This window comes from Manis pentadactyla, chromosome 2 (genome assembly GCF_030020395.1).
Source record: "Manis pentadactyla isolate mManPen7 chromosome 2, mManPen7.hap1, whole genome shotgun sequence".
Lineage (NCBI taxonomy): Eukaryota > Metazoa > Chordata > Mammalia > Pholidota > Manidae > Manis > Manis pentadactyla.
The window spans coordinates 190,522,070-190,536,334 of NC_080020.1; the positions used below are offsets into that span (position 1 = coordinate 190,522,070).

Consider the following 14,265-nt stretch of genomic DNA (forward strand, 5'->3'; position numbering starts at 1 on the left):
ACCTTCACACCGAGATACAGGAAACACAGACAGCCTTATAAAATGCTTGCCTTTGAAGCACTGGCTGAAATAGAAGATTGAGGAATATTAATTTATACAGTGGGGAGCCCAAGAAATGGTTCCTAGCATCTATCAAACTATCAATTAGCCTCTACTTTGTCAGCTCACTGTTTAAAACTTGGGAGCAACATTCAAGTTTATCCAGGAACTTAGGAGGCAAACAACAGGGGAAATAGGAATTAATTATGGGAAAAGGACAGAGTTCAACTGCTGCTCAGAAGCCATAAGAAGAAGTCTGACCATCAGGAAGAAGTAAACTTTTGAGGTTCCAGTTCTTTTAGGCAAGGATAGCTATTATTATCTTCCCTCAATGTCTTCAATCAGAAAGCTGGTTATTCTTTTTAAAAATTAGCTGAAATTTAAAAATTAGTTGAGTAATTAGCTGAAAACACACTAATTGTTTATTTACATGAGGAAAACAGGCAAAAGTGAAAGCAGAGGTGTCTCACGCAGGAAGCATCACACTGGGCATAAATATACTAAGAGTTTAGAGACAAGGGGGTCCTTTCTGGGAACTGACTCCTCTAGCAGGCAGGGGTGTAAACAACAGTGACTAAAAGCCACCCATAAAAAATTCCATGATACAGATCAGTTGAAGAGAGTAGGAAGAAATAATGTAGCAAAAGGAAGAGTGGGTGTCACTTGGAAGAAACAAGCTTCAACACTGGGCAAAGACACTTTTGCAGAGACTGGTTATAAGCAGACCGTTGGGCCTGGGACTCAGCCACACACTGCAAACCCAGCCAGGAGAGCCAGTGGAAGATTCTGCCACCAACATGCTTTCTCAACCTCGCTAGAGTTGTTTTTCTTATAAACTTAAAGTAAATTCATTTTCCCTTAAGGGCATTCTCTCATGATGTAATAACAAGAAATTTCTTTTATTATCCAAAAAGTACCCTGAACAACTCAGATAACCATCGCATATATAGACATTATCCAGCAGAGTATGCAAACACAATTATTTTCCTTTATGGAAATTGTGGAACTGAATGAATATCTCGTCAGCTGTTAAATGGTGATACTATCCATCAATTTTATTATGACGATAATAAAAAACCATTCCCATGCCCAGACACACAATCTTCTACTAATACTGTGTGTTTCCAGTCGGTTCTGAAAATGCTGGACACTCTGCTGGGTTCAAATCCCAACACGTAAGATGGGAAGGCTGAGAACACAGTGGCTGAGGGGACCGTAAAGACTATGACAATAAAACAGGAAGAGCTCAAAAAACGTGGCCGTCTCGCCCACTTGCCTGTTGCTTTTTCAGCAGGATGTTGACGCTGGTCAGGTCTTTCCCATAGTCATCGGACTGAATCTGACTCTCCAGGCCGTGCAGCCATTTGTCCAGATCTGCACAGCTCTGCGTGAAAAGTTCAGCCTTGTTTGCATCAAAGAGCCGCTGGGCCTTGGTCTGGGTGGTAGATTCAAGGACTTCCCACATTTTATGTAAACCAGTGAGTTTCTCCTTCACCACAGCTTCTGTCTCGGGCTTTTCTGAAATGAGCTGCATTCCTTCCTGGAAAACATAGTGTCATTTGCTAGAGAACAAACGTTACTGTGAAAAACAATCCTAGGATACTTCATCTGAGACTTACCCACTTATTACACACACACACAGTCTTCCACATGAAGTTACTGCTTAATAAAATGGACAACGGCCTTGTCTACACATACTTTTTGGCTTTCATGGGAGTCAAGCAGGAAGTGCCTGCTGTACACCGAAATAATTTCTACTGGGGCAGTGAGACATTTAATGCTACTATCCTAAGACTTCATGCCCTCCACTCTACCCCCAAAAGACCGTAACACGTTATTTTAACTGTTAATAGACTGAAACAATATTAAAACTGTGAGGAAGAAAAAGGATTGACATCCATTTTCAGTAATGCTGCACAGAATCTCCCTGTGCCAAAATAACACATCTTAAATTATTATAGTGCCTAGTATACAGTAGTCACATGAGAAAAACTGGGAAAACTTAAAACATGTACTACTTCTAAGTTCTGTGCAAACTGGAACTGATCAGTCTCTGTCATGGTCACACACATAACAGGATCAATAGTGGGGACTCTGTCCATGGGGCTCACTGTCTATCATCTACAAAAGGTGAGATACACAACAGAAACCAAACACCAAGTATTCATTAAAAGACAAATCAAGTGATTTGTATCATCTGGTTGGGTTTCTGCTTGTCTCCTTCCTGCTGGGTGAGGTCAGAAACTGTAAGTGGAAGGGGATTGCTACCAGCTGTGTGACTTCTGTATGTGATCAGATTTGACTCAAACACGAGGGAGAAATATGCTGTAGAAGGAAGAGTCATTTCTACCCAGTTCACTTCCACACCTCAGAAATGGGGGCCTCATCAAACATTTTGGCTCACCGTCTCAATTTTGTCAAGCCATTCTTTGTTGGATGCTAGTTCTGCCATAAATGCCTGATGTTTTAACCATTTACTGTGCAGATTTCTGGCTTCGTCATAAGACATGTCCTGGGCAGTAAGCATCTTTTCATTGATCCAGAGAGACAGCTAGGAAAACAAAAATCAGGATGGTTTCAGAGATTGTGATCACAGACGTCAGCCTTTTTTGCTGCTGGGAAAGAATTGTGCTATGTCGTATTATGCACACTGCACAGTTTCCATGTCAACAGACAACCAAATATTTACTTTACAACTCTGACCCGTCTGACAGGTATCTCCACTGCAAGGAGGCTGTATCTGAGCCTTATTTCAAACTGTGCATTTAACATTAAATCCAGAAGTACAAAAGCTCTCTGAGCCAGCTTTCAAACTGTTGGGCACCCATAACCAGCTTTTCCCCCAAAAGTCATGTGTTTAAAATTCTGCCCTAACCGGTCCAAGTCACAACCTTCTTTCTATTCCAAATACTTATGCCAGCAATACCATGCTAATCAAGAAGGTCTTTTACTCTATTCTGTAATGTTTTACCCTTTCAATCCTTTCTATTATTTAAAAAACCTCCAAATTCAGCTGTTCTATCTCCTGCTCCAAGAATGCCAAAAGGCGTAAGTAACTTGCTCACTGTACAAGTAAGGCAAAACTGATGCCCTCTCAATGTTTCCTTCAAACTTGAGACACCTTCACCTTGTTTTCTATAGCCTCTACTTCTCTAACCAGTCTTCCATGCAGACCAAGAACACTTCACAGTCTACTTGGATCTGAACTCTGGAAAGCCTTGCAAAGCCTGCCAGAGGCTGACAGCCCGGCGGAAGGAGTTCTCGCATGAGGCTCTGGCCCTGGATACCCCTCTCTTGCTGGATTTCACCCCCGATTGCCCGGCTCCTTACTGCCTGCTGTAGTTGGCCCGGGCAGGGTCCTCATTCCTAGCCTATACACAGCACTAACCCAGGCAGAGCTCTGTGCCTGCCCAGGCAGAACACACACAATGGAATGCAGGCTCAGCCCAGAATCAGAAGCAGATGTCTTAGACTGTGTTCCTTCTCCTGTGTGACCACCACAAGCACCCTTTTACACCAGTTGTTACCACAATAAATTTGCACCTAAACCCCCTTCACAGTCCCATCTCCAAAAGTTTAGAAATGGTGCATCAAAACAATAGAATCAACCTTTACGGAATCAACATTTCCAAGCCATACTTGCACTCATCAGCTGCTTGCTACTGGGAAAGGCTTCCCCATAAATTTGCTTAAACAATAGAAAGTCTGTTCTTTGGAAATGATGTCAAGGAGGGTGATACAGGTCACAGGAGCACCCCTGGATCTGAATGTGGCTGAACTCCCAGGAACCATCTCTACTTTTTTCAGGATATTCACCCACCACACAAGGGGGCAAAGGTTTGAAAGCAAAAGGTAGAGAGATCTCTGATGTCATTCTTTACTGAGGGGAAATCCAGTAAATCTCATAAACCACTTTGTAAGCAAAAAAAAAAAAAAATCTTTTTTTTTTACACAATAGCAGAGACAGTAATTTCCTACTTTAAAAGAATTACCTATTTTCCAGTTATCTGAGTAGCTAAAATCTGAAATACTATGGCCATTCATTCAAAGGGTAAAAGAAGTTAAAAGGAAACTAAATGGTAAAATGTTCCCCTGTGCTACACACACACACACACACAGATTAAGCACAGTAGAAGGCATTTATCCGAAGTGCGAAGGACAGTCACATATTTTGCTATTCATAACCACCTACCCAAGAGATTAAAAAAAAACACTACATAAAAATCAAGAGGCTTATAAACAAATATGCTCTTTGCTGAACACATCATCCTACAGATAAAGCATTATCCAATACAACACAAAGAAATGGATCTACAGAACTCGCTAGTTCATCAGCGCTTCATCAGCATTCTGCAATCCAAACTACAGTTATTATCTGTGGGCATTTACAAAGGTCATATAAGAATATATTCATTCTTGGCAGAAAAGAACACTGCACAGATTGGAAAGGATAGGGAAAACGCTTTGATCACTGAATTAAGCTCAAAGCAAAGCACTAAACTCACTAACCCTGCATAACACACAGCTAGTTACATTGCCCTCCAGAAAAAAAAAATCGGTTTCAGAAAACAGGAGTTATACAGTGTGAGGGAATAAAACAGAAAATCAGTACTCTTTAAAATCATTCATTTTTCAGGACCTCAAAATTACAGAACACTACAAATGCTATAATGCTTTTTGTATCCCTATCTGTAACTGGGAGTAAGTGGGACTCTGCTCATTCCCACTGTATTCCTGCAGCAATAAATTTCCCCATCCAGGCAGTGTATGGGGGGTGGCAGTGACAGCAGCTTTCACAACCCATGCCTCCTCTGGCCAAGGCACCAGAGGAAGGGAGCCTGACAAAGAGACAACCTGGGCCCCTTAGACGCTGAACAATACTAACAGCCAGCACTGCTATTAAATCTGACCTCTGCGTGCTCTGTAAATACCTACCAGTGTTAACAGGTAGATTTTTAAATGTAGGCCTGGTCCATAAACAAACTCCATTCTCAGAGATTCTGGCTTAAAAGGGACATATTTTAATGAGACTGAATGATGGAAAGTTTATAGCCAAAGAATGATCCATACATCACCCATCTGCTTGTACTTTGACATTAAGGGTTTTGGAGGCCCCAAACCTGACCAAAATTTGGTCACTATGTAGAAACTATATTACACTGATGTGGGTCATCCAGTACCATCCCCCCTCCCCAACGATACTATCCTTGTATTAACTTTTAATGAGGTTCAAGGAAAAAAGGATAAAGCCAGGGAGGCAGGCTTGGAGAAGCAGTTACAAGGACACCTGCAAATCATCTCCAAGACACAAAAGCCCAGCCAAAAACCTTCCTGCACGCTCTGAGGGGAAACCGCACAACAGTCGCTGGTGTGTGGTGATGAGTGAACTCCTTGTAACCCTGGAAGGTAATCTGGACCAAGCACTGACAGAGACCTGAAGACTTACTAAGATGACTTCCTGTGATTCCTTTGGGAAGAATTATCATTTTATCTACTTAGTTCTCCCACACTTTTCTATTTATGAATCCACACATATATAAATGGGAAACAGGAGGCTGGACATTTCAGCTGGGCTTCTTTCAAAGATTCCTCTTATCCCCTCACCTCCTGCTTATTTCCTGTCATTTTCTCCCCTCAAATTTAACCAGGTTTCACCATGCTCAGGTCAATGAATTTCATTTTATTAACTTGCCTTTTAAGCAAGAGTATGGAATCCCATTGCTCTTTTCTACACCCAATATGGCTAAAAACAAGTCACTGATGGTGTTTCAAGGGAAACATCAAGGTAATACTGGGACCTCCAATCTGTGGAAGCTATCGCCCTGGTTATAAACATCCCTGGATCCCCTTTACTCCCTCCAATGCTTAAGGGCCACTTGGTCACTACAGCAACACATGCAGCTCTACACAGTTAACTTTAGATCCCATTACTCTCCTCTATGCCCTGTTTGGGGACATGTATGCCTCTTTAAATGAGCATCCTATTCAAATGGGTGATTAATGCTAGTGTCACTTGAAGAGGCACTCCTGTTTTCAGCCTGTCTGGCTCCAGGCAAATCCCCCAGAGACCTAGATTCATCAAAGTGGCGCTGAAAGCCAACAGACCCTAAGCTACATAGTTTAGGGGCTTTCCTTCTTAAGGTTTAGCTGCTAGATCATACTGCAAGATTCACAGTAAGACAGCAGTTTGAAGGGCATGAAGGATTGCTTCTGTTGCAGATTATCTGACATGACCACTATTAGAGCTATATGTCTTTAACACATAGCCACATGTTTACGTGCAAGGTGCTTGTGATGACTTCAGCCATATTCTTAGCACACAACCTCATCCTATTCCTACACCCTCTGACTTCCCTCCCCCACAAGGTCCCTGCAGCTTTACTCCTGAATTCTTCATCCCATGTTTGCCTCCGAGGGGATTACACTAAAAAAAAAACAGAGTCCTGAGTCTTACCACTATTCTCTGGCAGATAGAAAAATACGGTGTGCTCATGAACTCACACCTGTGAAATCAGCTAGATGCTTTTCTCCAACTAGCTTGACGAAAGACTGCATTTTTCTAGCTAACTTTAGTTTTCCAAGTTTGTTTATCCATGTATCAGGGGAGCATGAAATAGTATGAGGAGTATCAGATTAATACCACATGTTAAAACTCAAGAGTTTGAAATCAGGATTACTGCTCTTGGCATATTAGAAATACATTTAAAGAGCCAGAAGGATGCATATTTCAAGGTATTCAGTGAGTAAGAAACTCAGTTTGTATTTTTAAATTTTTGCTTCTTACCTGGGTGATTTCCTCTTAGTCCTTTCCTTCCACACCATTAAATGTATATTAAATAGTTAAAACATTATATTTAATGTTTTCAGGTTATAGTATAGGCTATGTTCAACACCTGCACTGTCCAATACGGCAGCCACTAATCACAGTTGGCTACCAAGTACTTAAACACAACTACTGCAATGGAGGAATGACACTCTTAATTTAAAATGAAATAGCCAGTTAATGGACAGCACTAGATAATTCTAGACTATAATACCCTAGATTAATCTAGTTACTTTAAGTGGTAACTTATTAGCAGCAGAACTGACAAGGTGCCATACTGTCACACCTGCAAATTACACAGGTGATCTGAATTTCTGCCCTCAATTAATTTTACAGTTCCAAGGGCTCTTCTGCCAAATGCTTGCTGGCTCTTGTTAGAAATGAGGAAGGGAGGGGTCAAAGGGAGACATACCTCCTGACAATCTTGCAGGAATTTCTGAAGATCCCTGTTATCCTTCAATCTCATCAGAAGCTCACTGGCCGCCTCACGATTCTTCCTATGTCTGTTGTAACAATAATGAAAACAATTTTTAAAAAGGGAAAAGAATCTTGAAATATGGAATTTACAACTCAACTTCTCTCCAGGATTTCTATATATGCTAAAAACAGTTTGCATACAGTTCTCAATCATGTCAAGAAGGCAGGATAAACAAAGGAGTTTAGCATCCTCCAAGTGAGCATTCGATGGTACAAAAGAGACAAAAACACCTGCCTAAGCCACATGACAGGCCAAGGATGCAGTCAGATGAGCTGTGTCAATTCAGGGCTTCCTAATCTGGAGTTAAGGAAAAAAAAAATCTGCACATGTGCTGTTAAATCCCCGTTTTAGACATTGTGCAAGAACTTGAAACTTATCTTCAAGAAACTCATACCTAGGTGACAGGACATGTATGTACCTGGCCAAGAAAATATATATAATCCTACAACTGATTTTAAATTAACATTTCCTGATAAACACATTCCCATCTTGGGAAAAACTCACCATAAACAATAAACCAGGAATTAAAACTGAGATCTGAAATTGTCTACTACTCAATCCCACTCTTTATTAATAAATAAGGGTAATTAAGGTTCCAAGAAGTTAAAGCACAAAACCTTCAACAGAACACTTGTAAGGACTGGAAGGAGCTGCTGAACTTGGCGAGCAGCGAGCACCTACTCCCAGTTCTAACATTCTACTCAGGGCCTCCTCCTCACACCACCACGGAGGGGCCAGCACTCCCGGCCCATCTTCCCAAATGCACTAGCTTGGGCTCTCCCCTGAGGCTGAGAAGAACAGCTGCATGGACACCGGAGTGCCAGGAAAAGGTTGGCTTTCTGTGTTTCCACTGCAATGAGGGGAGCTGTATCGTACAGGGAAGCCACGCATCACACGGGCCCTCAGTGCCTGCTTGGAACAAGTGGGCAGCTATCGTCTGCTCAGAAACCAGAGGCAGATGGCCTCTGTTCTGGGAGTGACACAGACTGACTGCAGAACAACAGGAATAACATGGAAAATATATATAATCCAGAAATAACACCTCCATCCACTGGACACAGATGACTTTTGAATTTTAAAGGACTTCTATAACTTTAGGAAAAGGGATCTTAATATGTTTATACCCCTTAGGCAAGATGCAAAAATAGAAAAATACATCTTAGGCTAAATGAAAAGCTTTTAGGCTTATTCAGTGATAGAAAACTCCAAGGCAATGATTAGAAAGCAAAAATTTAAATGGTATGCAGTAGTATTTTCAGACCAACTTTTAACATTCTACTGCTCTTAAAACAACAAAAAATAAAGACCAAAGCCCCTTTACTTCACTGTTATCCTTTCTCAGAGATCAAGAATTAAAAAAAAAAATTTTTTTTAAAGATTATCAGCGGATTTGGGCTAAAGGAATCAGTGGTCTAAAAATGTGGGTGGGGAAAAAATGTCAAAGAAAATTCTTCAAGATCCCAGCTCTCAAATTCCAATGATCATTTTGTAGGGGATTTTAAGAAAATAAAGCAAATCTTCAGGAGGAAGGTAATTTGAGTGAGTTGCTGTTAGTCACAAAATGCCAGAGTCCGGCCTTTGATCACAAAGCCCTTGAATAAAGACAGCAATCCCTGCCGCAGTGTCACAAGGAAGGGCTACGATGCCAAGGTGATCCGCAGACACGGGCAGTTATCACAGGACATGTATCCCTGAAGCTCATGAAATAATGGAAATAAAAATAACTTCAAACACCGAGAAGCTTCACCAAGAGAAATACACCACCGGACACACACCTGAACGTTTCCCCGACACAATCAACTCTCACACGTGCCCAGGATTCCCGCCCAGGCAATCATTCTTACAGCGGGACCATGAGAGCCGGGGATGGCCGAACCGTGACTCAGGGCCCCACGTCCAAACGCCAAAGACCTCAGAGTGGGCCTGCGAGTGATGTGCTCGCTCTGCGGGGTGAGGAACAGCAGGGCAGGTGGCGGAGCCTGTTGCTGACTCAGAAAACCCTCGAGAGAAGTGAGTGTGGCCTAACTGTTTATTAGTGGTAACTGACAGTGTTCATGGTAAGTGAAACCTGGGAAGGTCTTTCAAGGCTGAACCGTGGATTTAATTATAGGGAAGGACTTTCTAAAATGTGGCCATAGTTTCCCATAGTCCTAGAGAGTGCTCTTAGTTTGGGACAAGGTCAAATCCCTTGCTTTTTATTTCCATCTCCCACCTCTTAGACCCATAATAAAACTGAAAAGCTCCCTGGTCATATGAGGCAAATGCTGGTTTAATTCTGATTCTTGTGAAAAGAACTGCAGGGGCTGGAATAAAACAGGCTGGTTGTTTTGCAGCTTTTTCCCCCATGAGATAGGTTCTGGCTTTATAAAGCTGGATACCGTTCCTAGTTTTCCCAGGACTGTGCTGTGGCTGGGGTTTTGCTCTGAGCCAGGAAGCTCACGGTTCGCACCCCTGGGCCAGGCAGGCTACTTTTCACCCAGTCAGAAGCACTTTAAAGGCTGCTCATGCCCCATCCGCGTATCTGTTAAGAGTCAGTGTCTTTGTTCTAGTACTTTTTCATTTCAATAAACTCGGTAGCAATAGACAAGACTTCCAGAACACAAGCACACTATGAATGGTGATTTTTGCAGTCTATGGAAACAGCTGCACAAGAGCATCACTATGTTTCTGGACTGGGGATTAGATCTGAAGGTTAGATGTTTTCCTAGCTTATGCTCCTCCTACAGCAACTGGAACTCACAGATTTGTACATTTTTATAATAGACAAATATCCTCTAGGGTCTGTTTCAAAACTCTGAGACCACTGGGGGTATTGAAGTGAAACCAGAATTCAGTTAACACCAGTGGAGGAAAAGAAGAAAACAGTCCTCAGGGGGTGCAGAACAATGGAAAGCCCTCTCCCACTTACATCCTCCTTTTGCAAAATGGAGAAACACAGGATCCTCTTTCCATTTCTTTTTTAAAACAGAAATCCTAAGAAGGCTTTGGAGCTCCAGGAGCCCAGGTTCTCAGTCAAGGACGAAAAGAAGGTCAAACCACAACTGAGAGGCTGCTTAAATGTTCTCTCATCTGCAGGAGTCTCTCCTCTGGACATTGTCACCTGCTGCCAACAACTGCTTGCAGCTGTAGCACCAGGGCATGTGTAAATACACTGAGGAGGCTGCCAGGCAGCTGCATGCCAGCCTGAACACATGTGTCCCTAACGGTCAAGCCTGCCTGCAGGAAACAGCTGTGTACATCTAACACAGATGGACATGAGGTATCATATTTACAAAATAATGAAACTTAATTCACACTAGGAAAAAAGGAAATTCTTTTTCTCTGGGTTAAAAATGGCTTGCCCAATCCTTGTTTCTCATACTCACTTAAGAAGGGTTTGGTGGCGGGATCTTTACCTTTTTTATAGCTGCTTTAAAAGCAACAGACACAAAATTATAATTAATATATGGTATACACTATTCCACAGTATACCACCCTTAGAACATACAGGTTTAGGCTCTGAATCAGGGCAAAAGACGAACCCCAAGTACTAAGGCCAGGAGCTCAACCTTTAGAAGGAAAGAGTAATTCCCCTTTCCTTCCTATATCACATTTAAAGTTAATCTAGCCCAGGGTCCCAGGAGACCCTCTTGGCTAAGTTAAGAAATGCTCTCAGTAAGTTCTTCCTCTTCACTCTAGGAGAAGCTTGTTTTTCAATGACATCAGCCTCACAAAGAGCCCTTATACAGCCCACACTGGGACCGGCAAAGGTCAGCGGGAACAGACGCTAGTGACTGACCCAGATGGGCCGACCGGTGAGGAAGTGGCCGGCCGGGAACCAGCCCGTGCTGGAGCAGTCAGATCTGGGCCTACCCTGACCTCCCACTTTAGTAATAATGAAGGTAGGGACAGAATTAGGGGTGAAGGTCAGAGTACACTGGCTTTCATTCAGGGAGAAAAATTTTTCAGAAACAGCAAAGAAATTAAAAACAACAACAAACAGACAAAAAAACAAGAGCATCTAAGAGATGCCCTGGCAGAAGAGGAAAAGGCATCTTTCCTGTCATCATGAAAAAATCCCTATTACAGTATCATCTAATCCAATTTTCCACAAACGGCTTGATAGTGTTTCTTTGTGGCTCTGGCACATACTCAAGACAAGCAAATCTTCCCTCCTCCTCCCCACTCCTTCCCCAAAGGCTTCAGAGGAGTCTTGTGCGGATGGATGAAGGCAAACGTGGGCTTGGCTGGGGAAGCGTTTGGCTCTCAGAGTCCCATCGGGTGACATGCTGTGTGTCAGCTCTTGCCAAGGCATGGCTTACACCTGACTGCTACTCAGCATTATGGCTCTTACTAAGCCTTTGGCCAAGTACTGGCTCAGCTTCTCAGGCTCCCTTTTCTTTTTTGGACACGTCTAACCTGAACCACTTTCTCAGGCAGATGTGGGCTCACTGCTCAGTGATTTTCTGCAATAGGTAGATTAAATTTTGCTAGATGCCCCTACCCTGCTCACGGGGAAATTGGCACCCAAAGTCCCAAGGACTTTGGCCAATGTGATGATTGAGCCCCAGGTGCAAGACTCCCTTCAGATCACTGTACCTGTCATCAATAGAGTCCACCTTCTCCTGGATGCGATCTGAATTGATGTTTCCATCGCTCACCAGCCTCCGGCCAGTCTCCACAACAGCATTGATCTTCTCCTCGTTGGCATCCATGGTGGTCATGAAGTCCTCCTGTTTTTTAATAGCTGCTTCAGCTCCTTCCAGTGTGGTAGGCATTTCAGTATGGGCCAAAACATACTCCTTATTTAAAAAGAGAGAGAGAGAGGGAAAAAAAACAAGCACAGAAGTAGAGATATTATGACATAGGACTCACTTTCAGAATAACAAAAGCAATCATTCTTGTGCCCTCCATGCAACATACTTCACAATACTTGCTTCATTACATTTACATGAAATAATCTATTGAATCAGATTTAAAAAAAAATTGGCAGGGATAAAACCCAGTGGGACACTATAAGTGACTAACCTTCCCTGATAGAGTGGTTAAATGCTCTACATTTCTTCCCAAAATGAATGAGGAAAGTAAGGCTTTGTCCATTAGCCACAAGGGTCCTCTCATGCCTTCCAAGATAACAGTGACATGCCCTTCAACTCTGTGAGAAAGATTAACCACCCTCATGTAGGCCACCACCCTCAAGTGTTTTTCTTTCTCTAATCTCTGCCTTGTGTCATCAGGTGAAATCCCTGGCTCCTCTACAGCTAGGAATACAGAGTCACTCAGTAAAAAAAAAAATCTTCACTGTCCTTCAAAATTGGATTAGTACCTCACAGAATGTTGCCAATTCAATGTGATACTATGAGGACATATGACAAAGGACAGACCCTCAGGAGTTGAAAGAGAACTGTACTTTGCAAGGCAAGACAGCTCCTGTGGAGTCTTTAATGCCTGTTCTCTACATCATGCCGGGTTCCAAAACCTTATAAGTCAGGGGAAAAATGTCTCTAAATCACCCTTTTAATTTCATACAGATGTGTTTAAACAACCAGCTCTGGCCAAACTGTCTCAGAAGGGCTCCAGGGCCCACCCTGACAGGAAGGAAGCAGAAGCAACAGGGAACAGTACCTGGTTGTTGAGGAAGGCTTCAGCCTGCTTCGTGTCCCTGAGGAACTGCTGGTAGGCATGGGACTGGGAGAGGAGATTCTGCCTGTTCTCCCACATCTTGTGGAGCTCGTTCCATCCGGTGTCCAAGGCCTGCAGCCGCTGCCGCAGAAACATGTACTGGGCGTCAGTCTGCCCCTGGGTGACCATCTCGCCCATGTCCCTCATCTTCTGGTAGTCCTCCTCGTAGTTGTCGATCTCGTTTTTGATGTTCTCGTGCTGTGTGAGAAGCTTCTCCGCCTCAGTCAGCGTGTTGGGCATGTCTTCCGAGGCGATGGCCGTCTGGGTCCTGGAGAGCCAGGACTGGAAGTCATCCAGGTCCCGCAGGAACTGCTGCAGCTTGCTGGCCTCCCCCAGGGAAGCCTCTCGGTTTTTCAGGGTGGTCTTCATCTCCTCCCACACGTCGCTGATCTCGGCCAGCCGAGACAGGATGGCCTGAGCCTGGTCGGGGTGCTCAGACTCAAGCTTCTCTGCCTCCTTCTGCAGGTCGCTCAGCTTCGCCTCGATGGCCACCAAGTCCCGTTCCATGCCGGTCAGCTTGCGCTGCAGGGCCATGACGCCGGCCAGGTCATTGCCCAGGTCCTGGGTGGATTCGATAACCTTGGTCTTTTCCCGAATCCAGGATTTGGTTTCATTGCACTCGAGGTGGTAGTTCTGTATGCTCAAGGCAGAGAGAAGAGCGTCCTTCTTCCTGTCGACCAGTTCTCTGAACTGACTCCACCTGGGAGGGCCAGGGGTGGGGTACAGAGACAGCAGTGTGAAAAAGGGCTGAAAGCTCAAAGCTGGATAATGAAGTTACTGGGGATGATCAAAGCTACAGGGTTTTTTCCTCCATCTTTGCTTTGATTACATGCTTTTTGGAAAATCATCTCATTTAATACCTGATATCACAGTAACAGTTAATATCATAACTGTTCTTATATCACATATGTAATAGAAATACCATAGAAACAGCAATTTAATTTGGAAGAAGTCTGACATGAAGAGGGACTTGTTTAAGAGCTCTAACATAAATAAGCACAGACAACAACCTGTCCTCTGAAGAGTCAATTGGTTCACATCTGCCATACACATTCTGCTCATTTCTGACTGTACCTGGTGAACACTTTCCAAAGCCAATTCCTGATAGTAACCATGAGAACCGAGGCCATTTTGCCGCCACATTCAAATGTGTTTTTATTCAACAGAAAGATAAGCTGGGACAAAGGTCTACTTTGATAATCAGGACCTTCATTGGCCAATTACATCTCAAACATGTAAAATCCTGTTTCAGAAATCATCTTAA

At 43.3% G+C, this 14,265-nt stretch overlaps 1 protein-coding gene across 4 annotated transcripts in view; it reads right to left on the reverse strand.

Moving 5' to 3' along the window:
* The window catches only part of SPTBN1 (spectrin beta, non-erythrocytic 1), a 198,414-nt gene that overhangs the window by 22,484 nt on the left and 161,665 nt on the right, over window positions 1-14,265 (reverse strand). For all 4 annotated transcript variants that reach the window (XM_036925942.2, XM_036925943.2, XM_036925944.2 and 1 more), the window contains 5 exons: window positions 12,945-13,701; window positions 11,919-12,121; window positions 7,275-7,365; window positions 2,444-2,590; window positions 1,316-1,579 (listed from right to left, as the gene is read on the reverse strand). In XM_036925942.2, the coding sequence (XP_036781837.1) occupies window positions 1,316-1,579; window positions 2,444-2,590; window positions 7,275-7,365; window positions 11,919-12,121; window positions 12,945-13,701 (1,462 nt within the window). The remainder of the gene's footprint in view (window positions 1-1,315; window positions 1,580-2,443; window positions 2,591-7,274; window positions 7,366-11,918; window positions 12,122-12,944; window positions 13,702-14,265) is intronic.